General features: G+C 44.0%; 1 protein-coding gene across 5 annotated transcripts in view; it reads left to right on the forward strand.

Annotated features, from left to right (window-relative positions):
- The window catches only part of hnf1ba (HNF1 homeobox Ba), a 112,717-nt gene that overhangs the window by 5,094 nt on the left and 92,403 nt on the right, over nt 1-15,220 (forward strand). For 2 of the 5 annotated variants that reach the window (XM_063031255.1, XM_063031257.1), the window contains exons 3-4: nt 4,849-5,116; nt 8,497-8,726. In XM_063031255.1, coding sequence (XP_062887325.1) covers nt 4,849-5,116; nt 8,497-8,726 — 498 coding nt within the window. The remainder of the gene's footprint in view (nt 1-4,848; nt 5,117-8,496; nt 8,727-15,220) is intronic. The other 3 variants (XM_063031256.1, XM_063031259.1, XM_063031258.1) reach the window with 2 other exon arrangements.

Raw genomic sequence — 15,220 nt, forward strand, 5'->3', positions numbered from 1 at the left:
TTCTTCCGAATAAATGTGTAGGATCCACTTAATTAGTTGACTGTGACAGGTTCATTTATTGAAGTGACAGCTCAGCCACTCTTTCTCTGGCAAAAAAGTTTGACTTCATGGGGTACAGAATAGAAACACTGTCCAATACTTTATCTCTCACTTAAGTGACTCTGCTCAAGATAAAACAAAGTATTTGCAAACCCGTAGTTGGTTTGTTATGAACAAACTGTTGTGTTGCAATATGTAGAGTATTCACAGTGGGGAAAGTGGAACAGCCTCTAACATAAATCCAGGGTCTGTATTTTATGTTGAAATAGACAAAGAAGCTGAAACAACATGACATAAAAACATTTCAGATGGCACTGTTTAACTGTGGAGTATCATCTGCCCCTTCTTACTGTGATTGCTTATGCTGAGAAAAATAACACTATGAAAGGAGACAGATAATGTCTGGCCCAAACTTATTTCTGTTATTATGGGGTTGGGTGAGACTGGGGCAGCAGAGGAACGTGACCCCTCACTAATGATTACTAGACTAAATTTCAGGTATTTGATTTGTAAATATCACCTGGAAGTTAAGACGACACCATAAAAAAGATCCATTGGATCTAATATTTTAAAAAAGGGTTCAATGTTAAAAGATGACCACCAGCATCACTCTATTTCCTGAGTCATTTGCCTCTAGTTTATTTGGTTTTAAAACACTTGCCCCTTCACAGCTGACCCAACCTTCTGTACGAAGTGCATTTTAAACAATTGGACTTGCCTTTTACAAGAATAAACAATGATTGGGTCAAAGGTGCTTTTAAGCACAAGAGGTTCTGCAGATGCTGGACATCCAGATACAAAACGCTGGAGGAAATCAGCAGGTCAGGCAGCATCTGTGGAAAGGAATAAACAGCTGACGTTTTCGAACGAGTGCTGAAGAAGAGTCTCGACCGAAACATTGACTGTTTATTCCTTTCCCCAGCTGCTGACTGTCCTGCTGAATTCCTCCAGCATTTTGTGTGTATTACAAAGGTATTGTTTATCTGTAACTGGTGTCCATGTACATTAAGCTCTCATTTTTTGAATAGCATTTCTTGGTTAGTATTAAAAATTTCCCTGGTTTATAAAAAAACTGAAGTCAATTTAGGTCAATATCTCAATATTAGATTTCTGTTAGGAGAAGCCAGCAACAATTTCATTAATACCACTTGAATACAAGACTGTGCCAAAGTCTTAAGCACATATATATAACTAGAGTGCCCAAGACTTCTGCACAGTATTGTCATAATTTTATGTATTGCACTGTACTGCTGTCGCAAAAAACAAATTTAATGACATAAGAGTGATGATAAATCTGATTCTGATAGGGGTCTCTGTTGTGGACTGGGAGTGGGAAGGTGGCAGGGAGAGGGGAATCATGGTTGGAAAAATGGGAAGGGAGAGGGGAGGGAGAGGGAAGCACCAGAGAGACATTCTGTAAAGAGCAATAAACTGATTGTTTGGAATCAAAAGCCCTTGCCTGAGGACTAAGGGCTGGGCATGTCTACACCCACACCACCACCTTTCTCTGCCACCTGTCCCACACCCTCCCACAGAGCTCCACCCTCTGCATTCCCAACATCCTTTGCTTCTGCCAGATTTACAAACTGGCTCTCTGTTCCACGTTGACAAGTACAGTACTGTGCAGAAGTCTTAGGTACACTAGCTATAAATATATGAGCCTAAGACTTTTGCATGCAACATGTTCCTTCCTGCAGGCTGTAGCTCTCAGTATAAAATATAAGATGGAAGTAGTTGAAATTCACATATTACCCCATGGTTAGATGAAAAAATCTTCAAACTTTGTTTCAAGCAACACACATCAAAGTTGCTGGTGAACGCAGCAGGCCAGGCAGCATCTCTAGGAAGAGGTACAGTCGACTTTTCGGGCCGAGACCCTTTGTCAGGACTAACTGAAAGAAGAGCTAGTAAGAGTTTTGAAAGTGGGAGGGGGAGGGGGAGATCCAAAATGATAGGAAAAGACAGGAGAGGGAGGGGGAGATCCGAAATGATAGGAAAAGACAGGAGAAGGAGGGGGAGATCCGAAATGATAGGAGAAGACAGGAGGGGGAGGGATGGAGCCAAGAGCTGGACAGTTCTTTGTTTGATATTTCCCGCGACCTGGCCAATTAAATTTTGTTATAATAATGTCAATTCCACAGTTAAACATCCACGATAAATCAGTAAAGAAAAAAACTACAGATTATAGTAATCATTCGAGCATATTAATCACTCTACTGGATTGATCCATTTTCTAAAAACATCCATATACATTTTCCAATTACAGAACTTTCTCATCAAGGTTTAGTTTCTGACAACATTTAGCCATCAAGGCTACATCATTGCATTGACAGGCAATTCTGAGAGTAAATGTACTGATCTATGTTGTTACCTGATGTTCCCTTTTCCTTACTCCCATGTTTTACACTCTGATTGATCTTGTGGAGTCAATAAATGATGATGCATCATTTCCTTGCTTTACAATAAAATAGATTTGACATTAGGCACCATTACCAAGATCTATATTCAAAATGGGTTAATGACTTTAACCCATTCAGCGTGGAAATGTTACGTTCCAGCTCTTGAATGTACGAGAGACATTTAGGTGCTCAATAATAAAAGGATAGTGAAGGGGAACAAGCTATCTGCCATATGGTAGTCCTTTTGTAAATAGAAATATCCCTGTGCTTTTGAAACAGCACTTTGCATCTTTACATCAAGGTGGCTTAGCGCTCAGCGTGATGCTGTTACAGCTTGGGCGGCGGAGTTCAACTCTGGCGCTGTCTGTAAGGAGTTTCTACGTTCTCCCCGTGACTGTGTGGGTTTCCTCCAGGTGTTCCAGCTTCTGTCCCACGTCCCAAAGAAGGTCAGCGGGTTAACTGGTCGTTGTAAGTTATCCTGTGATTAGGCTAGGGTTAAATAGGTGGGCTGCTGGGAGGTGTGGCTCGTTGGGCCTGTTCCACCCCGTATCTCTAAATAAATAAGTAAAATTGAAGTGACTGTAGCCTGTTCAGCTTGGAATTGTTATATTCCCATTCTTGCTGTACAAGAGACCTTTAGGTGTAAAATTATAAAAGAATTATGGAGGAGAACGAGCCACCTGCCATATGGCAGGCCCTTTGTAAATAGAAATGTCCGAGGACTTTTGAAATGGTAGAAATTTCCCAGCTCTTTACAACTCTTGGCTATAAAATAAAGTTCATAGAATGTACACAGGATCAGGTGAAGTGCCCTTCAGAGTTCGGCTGCGGCACAGTTTTGTTAAAATAATCTCCTCCAGCATTGATAAAACTCTGCTCAAAGGAAACTCCTTTCTGTCTGAATGATTTATTTAAAGTAATTAAACTTTGAAATTAATGGGGAAATCCTTGTAGATGTATTAACTTATTCCGCAAAAAAAAATCGATTGAAAGATTTGTTCCTCAGTAGTCGCATTCCTCCGCGCGGCACTCATAACAAAATCCCAACAAAGAGAATTATCACTTACGAACGATTGCTTCATTAATATTTTACTGCAAATGACTTCCTGGGACAATACCACTGATTCCTATTGGACAGGGCAGAAATGCATCTGTATGGTCATAGGAGTAGACACAATGTATCCTTGTCTAAAATGAATGTGGCACTCAATGGCAACTGACTTGCTCTGTGGTGAGAATGAAGCAAATTATCCCAGGAAGTGATCACAGCAATGGTATAGGTGTCCTTTAAGGGATACGTGGGGCAATTAAGTAGGGCAGTAGGGAATAGAAAAGGCAGCAGATGAAGTTATAGGTGGGAGAGGCCCATGGTGAATACAAGCCATTACCACTGTTTCTCTGTTACAAAGTTTATGTGCCTTAAGGAATCTTCAGCCTATTAAGATATCATTTCTTCATAAAAACAGAAGGTATGGAAATGTTCAGCAGGTCATTGAGTTGGATAATTGGATGTTTCTTATGTTTTCCCCCTCCACAGATGCTGCCTGACCTGCTGAATACACTCAGTGGCCACTTTATTAGGTACACCAGTACACCTGCTCATTATTGCAAAGATCCAATCAGCCAGTCATGAGGCAGCAATTCAAGGCATTAAAGCATTGTCAGTTGTTCAGACCAAACATCAAAGTGGGGAAGAAATGTGATCTAAGTGTCTTTGACCGTGGAATGATTGTTGGTGCCAGACGGGGTGGATTTAGTATCTTAGAAACTGCTGGTCTCCTGGAATTTTCACACACAACAGTCTCTTAGAGTTTACAGAGAATGGTGTGAAAAACAAAAAAAAAGCACCCAGTAAGTAGTAGTTCTATGGGTTAAAATGCTTTGTTAATGAGAGAGGTGAGAGGAGAATGGCCAGACTGGTTCAAGCTGACAGGAAGGTGACAGTAACTCAGATAATCACACATTACAACAGTGGTGTGCAGAAGAGCATCTCTGAATGCACAACACGTCGAACCTTGAGGTGGATGGGCTACAGCAGCAGAAGACAGTACTGGGCCCCACTCCTGTTCTTAATAAAGTGGCCACAGAGTGTATTTCCACCATCTTCAGTTTGCATTTCAGCTGTCCAGCAGAACTTGCTTTTGTCTTTCGGTGTTTGAAACGTTACTGTGTTTGGTTCTGGTCGTGCTGTATTGAATTTTTGCAAGGGAACGTAATGTCCAATAAGAAACTCTGAGTAAGAGTAAACAGTGCTGTGTTATCAAATTAAATTTTCATTTTATTGCTCTAGTTGGTAATAAATTGATTGTGACTACTTTTGAGAATTTTGTCATGATTTTTTTTGAAGAATATATAAATCCGATCTTTTTGTTACGTATGGGCTGGGTCAAGTCTACCCTTTCTCTTTCAGAATTCAACCAGACTATCCAGAATACTGGAAACAATATGACAGACAAAAGCAGGCCAGATCAGCTGCTGTTTCTCTTTCCAGAGTTCAATCAGCAAGACCAGGCCTCGGGGCAGGCTGAGGAGGCGGGTGCTGAACCTGCCAACAAGAAGATGCGCCGCAACAGGTTTAAATGGGGACCAGCTTCCCAGCAAATATTATACCAAGCTTATGAAAGGCAGAAGAATCCCAGCAAGGAGGAACGGGAGGCGCTAGTGGAGGAATGTAACAGGTAAGCAACGATAAGGTGGGGGGCTGAAAAACACCAGTGAAGGTGCCGTGCCAAGGCTTTGTCCAGACCGCATTTGGAATATTGTGAGCAGTTTCGAGCCCCTTATCTAAGGAAGGGTGTGCTGGCACTTGAGAGTGTCCAAAGGAGGTTCTCGAGAATGAAAGGGTTAAAGTATAAGGAGCACATGGGAACTCTGAGCCAGGTGTTCAGAAGAATGACGGGAGTTCTCATTGAAAACTATCGAATGTTGAAAGGCCTTGATAGAATGGATGTGGAGAGGAAGTTTCCTACAGTGGGTGAGTCTAGACCCAGAGAACTTGGCCTCAGAATAGGCGGTCGTCCCTTTAGAACAGAGATGAGGAGGAACTTCTTTAACCAGAGGGTGGCGAATCTGTGGTACTCATTGCTATAGACAGCTGTGTATACTTAAAGCGGAAGTTGATGGATTTTTGATTAGTGAGGGTGTCAAAGTTCACGGGGAGAAGGCAGGAGAATGGGGTTGAGAGGGATAATAAATGAGCCATGATCGAATGGCAGAGCGGACTCGATGGGCTGAATGGCCTTATTCTGCTCCTGCATCCTATGATTCCTGAGTAGCTAAGTACATAGCCTAGTGAGGAAGGATCGACGTTTGAACCCCTGATTTTTGTTTATAGATGCAGTGAAACCCAGATTCCTGCCGAATTCAGCCTGCTGTTTGTATCACTTGTTATCCAGCGGCATCACATCTAACCAGCCATGAATCTGTTTGGCTGCTCACCCAAGAAACTTCCAGAAGCCCCACAGGATCAGTTGATGCAACTGCGGTCAGCGGGAGGGATACAAATGTTGGCTCCAATTTTACAGACAGAGACGGATGAGATATTAGTCTGGGTTTGCATTCTAGTAAATCCAGGTAGCAAAGGGTGAAGGTCTGAAGGACACTCTGTGGTCCTGCCCACGATCAATTAGCACTCACCACTGGATCATAAATGGCCACTTAAGTTTGGTCCTTCCCTGTGCTTTGAGTCAGCAGACTCAGAAGATGGGAGAAGAACAGAGAGGCAGATGGAGATAAAGGATTTGTGGCACTACATTACAACACAAAAAAGCACGAGCCATGATTGATAACTTTTATAAAGCCATTAACAGTTTGACTGATATTTGATCAAACAGTTTGAAAATAGTCTCATAAAACTAACCTAGAAACACACACAAAATGCTGGAGGAACTCAGCAGGTCAGACAGCATCTATGGAGGGGAATGATGAAGGCCCGAAATGTCGACTGTTCATTCCTCTCCATAGATGCTACCTGACCTGCTGAGTTCCTCCAGAATTTTATGTGCGTGTTATTCTGGATTTCCAGCATCTGCAGAATCTCTTGTGTTTATGCTTGTTTCAGAGAATGCATTTTCAGCTCCCAGCAAGAATTTCAGTTAGATCTCTTTGTAGCCACTGTAAATTTCTTGAGTAACACATACTCTCTGGACTAAATTGGTGTGGCTGGATATTGGAACAATTAGTTACGGTTGTATATATTGCAATCAAGTTAATTTCAAGATCAAAAATGGCAAAATCTTGGGAACTATGTAGTTCAAATATCAAACATTCAATGTCTGTATAAGCGTCCTTGGTATTTATTTATTTATTTATTTACTGAGATACAGCGCAAAATAGGTGTGACGCTCAGTAATCCCCAGATTTAATCTCAGCCTAATCACAGGCCAATGTACAATGACCAATCAATTTATTAACCAATTAATTAATTAACTGGTACGTCTTTGGACTGCGGAAGGAATCTGGAGCACCCAGAGGAAGCACACGCAGTCACGGGAAGAATATACAAAGTCCTTACGGTCAGCAGTGGGGATTGAACCCTGGGTCACTGCTTTTGGTTTTCTTCAGAAATCCAAATGCACATCTGTTAATGGTGAACATGCTATGAACTCACTCAACTCGGAGAATATATCTTTGCTTGTCAATTCTTAAAGCAGCAGAATATGTAACGGATATAGGCAAATACAGTTTTTCAATTAGCCTTTGGGGTAAAATTCCAATAAGTTTGTTTTGAAAATGTTAGAAGTACAAAGCATTGGGTTATTGTTTCCCTTGTGGTGTGTCTGTGCACATTTAATTCATCTATTTCCTGAGGCACTGTCAAGTTCAGTTACATACTGAGCCTGTTCTATCAGTGGTGCCACCCCAATGACTGCCAGTGCTGTGAAAATGACTGGATTGCCTTCTCTCATTTCCCAACTTTATTTGTCCAGCCATGTACTGAGAGAGCAGGCGTGGAAAACCACTCCCAATGATTTCAAAGGGACTACAGGGTTAGAAAGATGCAAATGGACGTGAAATGTCAGTGTACACATTCCATGGCCACTGTGTTGGGTACAGAAGTGGGACTCGGCATGGTCTTCTGCTGCTGTAGCCCATTCACTTCAAGGTTCGATGTGCTGTGCGTTGAGAGATGCTCTCCGGCACACCACTGTTCTAATGCATAGTTATTTGAGTTACTGTCACCTTCCTGTCAGCTTGAACCAGTCTGGCCATTCTCCTGTGACCTCCCTCATTAACAAGGCATTTTTGCCCACACAACTGCCGCTTGCTGGATTTTTTTTTTGTTTTTCGCACCATTCTCTATGAACTCTAAGACTGTTGTGTGTGAAAATCCCAACAGATCAGCATTTAGATACTCAAACCACCCCATCTGGCACCAGCAATCATTCCACGCTCAAAGTTGCTCAGATCACATTTCATCCTCATTCTGATGTTTGGTCTGAACAACAACTGAACCTCTTGACCATGTCCGCATGCTTTTGTGCATTGAGGTGCTGCCACCTGATTGGCTGATAAGATATTTGCATTAAGGAGCCTGTATACCTAATAAACTGGCCACTAAGTGTATTTCTTTCCCTCAGTTTCATGGTATAGATTTGAAGAATATTCAGACACAAGGGGCTGCAGAAGCCAGAATCAGCAGCAACGCACACAACATGGTGAAGGAATTCAACAGATCAGGCGGCGTCTGTGGAGGAAAATGGGCAATCCATTTCTCAAGTTCCAACCCTTTGTCCAGATAAAAGGGCTTGATCTGAAACGTAACTATCCATTACCCCCCATAGATCATGCCTGACCTGCAGATTTCCTCCAGCACCCTGAGTTTTATTTGCAAGGTCAATTCTCACAATTTGATTTTGGACAGAGTAGAAGTCGTATCAAAATTATTAATATTGGCAAGACCCTTTTATGGCTTAATCCATATTCAAGTAAAATCATACCTGTGTAATCAAGTACTATGAAATAGAATAAACAACATTAAATGATACAATTAGTTTAAATATAAAATTGCTTGTAAGTTTACCATGTTTAGAGTATGACTGTCACTTGTTCACCCTAGAGCCGAATGCATACAACGTGGCGTGTCTCCTTCTAAAGCGCACGGACTAGGATCGAATCTGGTTACAGAAGTCAGAGTGTATAACTGGTTTGCCAACCGAAGGAAGGAGGAAGCTTTCCGCCAGAAACTAGCCATGGACGCGTACAATGTTCAGTCGCACAACATGAACCCACTGCTGTCCCATAGCTCTCCACACCATCCACCAAACTCCTCTCCCTCAAGTAAGCACGGTAAGCTGTTATCCTCTGTTCCTTTCCAGTGTGCCCGGTAATTGTGGAGGGTTCCTAAAAGGTGGAACTTCGAAGTTAACGATCTGGCTTGCCACTGAACGGCAAGCCGGGGCAATTTGAATTGAATCTGAGCATTGGGAGCCGATTGAGATGGGCATTGTTGGACTTGACGCTCTGAAAATTTTTCCTCTCTGTGGAAGCTACCAATGAGTACTGTGGACAGGGTTTAAAGCCAATGTTCCACTCAGTCCAGCAGGGAAGTTTAAAATCTAGGAAGATTAAAATGACCAGATTGAGTTATTTAACTGTGCTTTTAAATGTTGGGGTTGACAAGTTGAAATTAGATCCATTGAGTACTGTTCCCTTTGACAGTTGCAGTGTGAAAATGCAACTTGAGAGACTATCAGTCCCTTGGCTTATAACAGGCTTCCGTTCCTGAGGTGATTGTAAGTTGGAGCTGAAGACAAACAGTGTGCGGGAGAGAGCCACAGAAACAGAGGTGAGGGGAGAGCGAGCAGGCAGAGGAGGAGCAGTGGCCAGCCGCTCTCATTGGCTCATTGAGTGAATGAGCATACTTAGTGCTCCCAGCACCGCTCAACTGGACCCAGCTCCCCCTACTGTTGCAGCTCAGGATGGGGTGTGAGGATAGAGGGCACGTGGAAGTGTCCCGTTCCCACCCGGAAGAAGATGCCTACAACCCCTCCAGCAGCCGGCAAGTTCACCCTCCTCCATCCAGTGATCTCCCAAATGCTCATTTGTATGTATAATAGACACGAGAGGTACTGGAGATGCTGAGATTTCTAGAGCAGTACACACAAGGTGCTGGAGAAGCACAGCAGGTCAGGCAGCACCTATGGATGGGAATGAATGGTCAACCTAGTGGATTTCTCTCTAGTCCTGATGAAGGGTCTTGACCTGAAACGGTGACTGTCTATTCTCGTCCATTCATGAGGTGTCCATAAGTTAGGCATCTGTAAACTGGGAAGCACCTACAGATACTGATTTTCCTCATTGGTATTGGTGCTTCTTTGGCCTTTCCCAAAACCTGTTCTGTATCATAGTACACCCATGAAGTTCTCAGATAGGGTTTCTTTGTGTTACTTTTCCATCGCTTTCTTATGTAGACGAAATTCAGTGGAGGGTGGCTCCAGTTTATTCTGTGATAGGTAGAAGATTGAATTTGTACGCAGGTCAAGTCTCCCTTGAGTAGGTGGAGCAGAAATGGAGCAAATCAGAGAAAATGTACCTACAGAGGAGCGAAGCACACAGAATGCTGGAGGAACTCAGCAGGTCAGGCAGCATCTACCGTGAGCTGCCACCGCTTTGGCCCGAAATGATGGTGGATTATTCCTGTCCAGAAATGGAGCAAGTTTCTGGGTTAAGTTTCTAAGGATATTGAGCTTCACTGGCGGTGTGTTGCAATGTCAGGTCTTATCCTGTACAGGCAAATTGTCTCTCTGGGGCAGTGGCGGTGGGGGGGAGGGGTGTTGTGTAATATAAATGGTATATCAGCTGGGCTGCTTTTCAGTGGCCATACCTGCTAACAGCGTGAGGCTCCTTAACGGCATTTAGATAAGTAAGGCTTTGTGGAGTTCTGCGTATTTTTGATAACTTTATAGCGTTGTTAGTGATAAACTCAACTGGTGATATGATGTGCTTTGTTATTCTACTTTACACACCAGGAAGACAGTAAACCTTTAAATAATATCACAATGACCATGCATGAGGAATCCAGTTTTTTATCCTATTAAGTTAGGTCCCTGATTCCTACATGCCTTTAAGAGGTAAAGGCAGGATAATATAAACAGTGCTTATTCCAGGAGATTAGATGACCACCATCTCAAATCCTGGTGAAACCACTGGAGCTCATGGCAATGCCCGCTCTGACCCCATCAGTGTAACTCTGACGTTGAACGTTGCCGGTACTTGTGTGAAGGAATTCGTTCGGGGAGCTGCCGTGAGATGTTGGGTCCCATGTGCTATTCTTCGTAAGCTTTGTTGTTTCCGAGTGACTTTCTGTCTTCCAGGTGAATAGGAAGTACTTCGATTTCAAAAGAGTTACTTACAACCACACCACTCCCCACGGTGGTTGACAGGCAGTGCCACACTTTGGAATTGTGATCACCGTTGAGCGAAATGAGGCAGCTGATTTGTACACTGCAAGAGTCATAGAGTCTCAGAAGCAGGTCCTTCAGCCCATCTAGTCCAGTCCAACATGATCTCCTGCCTAGTCCCATCTACCTGCACCTGGACAACATTCCCTCCATACCCCTCCCATCCATGTACCTATCCAAACTTCTCTTTAATGTTTCAATCAACCCTACATCTACCACCTGAGCTGGCAGGTCGCCACACCATCTGAGTGAAGAATTTTCCCCGTAGATTCCATACAACGGTAAAACCATAAGACATGGGAACAGACTTCAGCCATTTGGTCAATTGAGTCAAGTCAAGTCGCTCCTTATTGTTGTTTCGACCATAAACTGTTGGTATAGTACACAGTAAAAACAAAACAACATTCCTCCAGGACCATGGCTGATTTCTCCTTGACCTTCACCTTTCACCCTAAACCAATGACCTCTTGTTCTCGTCTCATCCAAACTGAGGGAAAGAAAAGCCTGCTTGCATTCACCTTATCTATACCCCTTCATCATTTTGTAGACCCCTGTAAAATCTCTCATTTTTCCGTGCTCCAAGGAATAAAGTCCTAACCTATTCAACTTTTACCCATTGGTCAGGTCCTCAAGTCCTAGCAACATCTTTGTAAATTTTCTTAGCTCTCTTTAAAGCTTATTGTTATCTCCCTTGTAGGAAAACTATCAATAAACTTGAACGACTGTAGAAGATTCCAGAAAGAGTAATATTTGATCGGAAAATCTATTTCATTACAAATGTTGGTCTATACAAAACAAAATCTAGAGGCCCAGAAATGAATCGTATTGGTGGTTATCAAAGTTCAAAAAGAACTGGAATTTTAAAAAAATGAAACTTAAACATGAACTGGTGTAGCACAGAGAAGTGGGACTTAAACCTTGCTCTACTACGTTCATTGTATTGTAAAGAGAAAGGAACTTGAACAGATTACAGGCTTTTCCCCGCTCGTTGGCCACCTGCTCTTGAGTCTCTTCAGCACCTCCTGGCGTCGAGGTACCCACTGGACAGTTAACAAGGAGGGGAAAGTACTTAGAGTCCAGCTTCTGAGAATCAGAAAGAGAGCCTTGAAATGGGGTATGCTCTCCAAATGAGCGAGACAATAAATGCTATGTTATTATTAGCACTTTTCAATAGTTTTGAACTTGCCAAGGTTTGAGTCTTGAGTGGTGGGGTGGAGATAAGTCTCTACGGAAGGGGGTGTAAGGTGCTCCTTCCCTCTGCTAGCCTGCTGGTCACTCTTGGGCAGAGTGCGGCACTTGCTTAGCCCCCCAATCAGGTTCACGTGAATCCATGGGAGCAGGTAGTGGATGGTCATATGAGCAGATGGAGCTCATACCTGATTATGTCACCACTCGCTCCAGGCAGACAATCTCTGAAGAGCATTGGTAATGGCTGGGGTCACCCCTCTTGTAAAGACACTGCCCAGAGGAAGGCAATGACAAACCACTTATGTAGAAAAATTGGCTAAGAACTCATCATGGGCATAAAAACCACGATCGCCCACGTCATATAACACGGCACATGATGATGTTTAAGGTTTGAGACGAACTGATAAGAATACTGCCAAGGATCTTGCAGATGCTGGAAATCCAGAGCAACACACACAAGATGATGGAGGAACACAGCAGGTCAGGCAGCATCTCTGGACGGGAATCAACAGTCAACATTTTGGACTGAGACCGGTCTTGCCCCGAAATGTTGACCTTTTATTTGCATCCATAGAGACTGCCTGACCTGCTACGTTTTCCTCCAGCATCTTGTACGTATTGCTGAGAATACTCTGAGCTGGCTGGTTACTTCCAGCAAGGTAGGAGTTTGGAGAAAGGACGTAGAACAGTACAGCACAGGAACAGGCCATCTGGCCCATGATGTCTGTGCTGTACTCTGTCTGTGATATCTGATGCCAAATTAAACAAAATCACTGCTGCCTGTACCTGATCCCTTCCCCTCCGTTGCCTGCCTTTTCATGTGTCTATCTTACAGCCTTTTAAATGCCACTATCACGTCTGCTTTGAGCACAACCCCTGGTATCCCGCTCTCTGTAAAGGAAACTTGCCCCACACGTCTTCTTTAAACTTCAACACCCCTCCCCCAGCACCCATAAATGAATGTCCTCCAGTACTTGAAATTTCTACCCTGAGGAAATAAAATTATGTCTACCCTATCTATCTCTCTCATAATTTTTTGAATTTCTATCAGGTTTTTGCTCAGCCTCTGCCGTTCCAGAGACTTTCCCAAGTTCCCGAGTTCCAAACTTTCCAAGTTTATTCAACCTCTCCTTACAACTCGTGCCCTCCAGTGCAAGATTGCTGCAAATAATTCCCTCGTCCTTGAGGGTGGAGTTGCTCCCGGGTGTCCTCTCATGTGAATCGTGGCTGGTTCTGCTGGGGATTCAGTGGTAGTACATTAATTGGGACAAGTCAGTCTGACTGTGCAGAGATCAGCAGGATGTGACCCTGATATAACAAGCCAGTGACTTTGCTGCAATGCCTTATTTCTTTACTCGTTGTGAGAGTGTGGGACGAGTTGCTAGCACAAGTGGTGCATGCAAGCTCGATTACAACATGTAAGTGAAGCTTGGATAGGCACATGAATGGCAGTGGTCCCGGTGCAGGTCGATGGGTGTAGGCAGTTTAAATGGTTTCTGCATGGACTAGATGGGCTGAAGAGCCTCATCCTGTGCTGTACTTTTCTATGGCTATGACTAGATAAAGACATTAGCTTTATTTGTCACATGTGCATTGAAACATCGAAACGCGTTGCTTGAGTCAGAGTTTTGCTGGAAGCAGCTCGCAAATGTCACCACGCTTCTGGTGTCAACATGACATGCTCACAACTTACTAATCCTGACTCGTATGCCTGTGGACTGTGAGAGGAAACCAGCACACCGCGTGCTCACAGGGAGGACATAATAACTCCTTACAGACAGCAGCAGGAATTGAACCCCACCTTACATCTGGCACTGTAAAGCATCGTCCTAACTGCCTCACCACCGTGACGACACCCATCGTCCCCATCCCCTCCACCACTTTACCCCAGCTCTTCACTGAAATGCGTAGGCTCATTGGAGGCAGAGATCTCTTCTCCCCTCTAGTATCGAGCACGGTCGTGCTCGAACCTGGAGTGGATGTGCTGTGGGAAGGTGATGATGGAGGGGGCAGGACTTCTCCACAAGCAATTCTGCAGATGCTGGAAATCCAAAGCAGCAGACACAAAATGCTGGAGGAACTCGGCAGGCCAGGCAGCATCTCTGGAAATGAACAAGCATGTCAACATTTCAACTTTTCAACTTCTTCAGAGGCTCGTCCCATTTGTTCGTTTACTTGGATGCTGCCTGACCTGTTGAATTCCTCCAGCAATTTGTGTCTGTTGCTTAGGACTTGTTCACAGACTCTTTAAAATTAGCATGTCCCAAGTCTATGGTTTCTGGTTCTTATTTATTTTATTTAGAGTAACGGCCCAATGAGCCGTTCCAATTACACCCAATAAACCAACTAGCCCATAAGTCTTCAGAATACGGGAGGGAACGGGAGCACCCAGAGGAAACCCACAGGGTCATGGGCAGAATGTACAAACTCCTGTCAGACAGCGGTGGGAATTGGACCCAGGTCGCTGGTGCTATAATAGGGTTACGCAAACCAGTATGCCACCATGCTGCCTGTACAGGTTAGGCTTAGTAAATTGTGGGCATGTGTGCTGCGTGGCCAAGTGGTTAGGGCGTTGGAATAGCGATCTGAAGGTCGTGGGTTCGAGCCTCACCCGAGGCAGCGTGTGTGTGCCCTTGAGCAAGGCACTTAACCACACAATGCTCCAGTCTACCCAGCTGAGTATGGGTACCGACAAAAAGGCTGGGGGTTAACCTCGCGATAGACTGGCGTCCTATCCGAGGGGGAGTCCTGTATTCTCACGCCACGGAAACTGGCACAAGGCTCATGACAGACTTTAATCTTAATCTTTAATGTTGGTGCCGGAGGCATGGCAACACTTGCTCTCTGCCTCCTGCACATCCTCGGGACTGCATTGGCTATCGAAGCAAATTGTACATTTCATTATACGTTTTGATGTTTTGACATACATGTGACAAATAAAGCCAATCTTTAACCTTTTGCATCACAGCTAGTGGGGAAAGAGATCAGTGGAATGGGGGAAATGGCAAGTATCATCACAAAGCCTCCTTACCCATCATCCACACTGTCCTTATCGCCAAGGACACAGCTTAAAGTGTGCTGATGTGCTTGGGGCTTCCAGACTGAGGCCTTCAGTCATGACAATGGAGTGGAGAACCAGGTGTGAAGGATTGAGTTAGCAGAGCGTGACCATGGTTCATGGTGCTGGGACAG

Source organism: Mobula hypostoma, chromosome 23 (genome assembly GCF_963921235.1).
Source record: "Mobula hypostoma chromosome 23, sMobHyp1.1, whole genome shotgun sequence".
Taxonomy (NCBI): Eukaryota; Metazoa; Chordata; class Chondrichthyes; order Myliobatiformes; family Myliobatidae; genus Mobula; species Mobula hypostoma.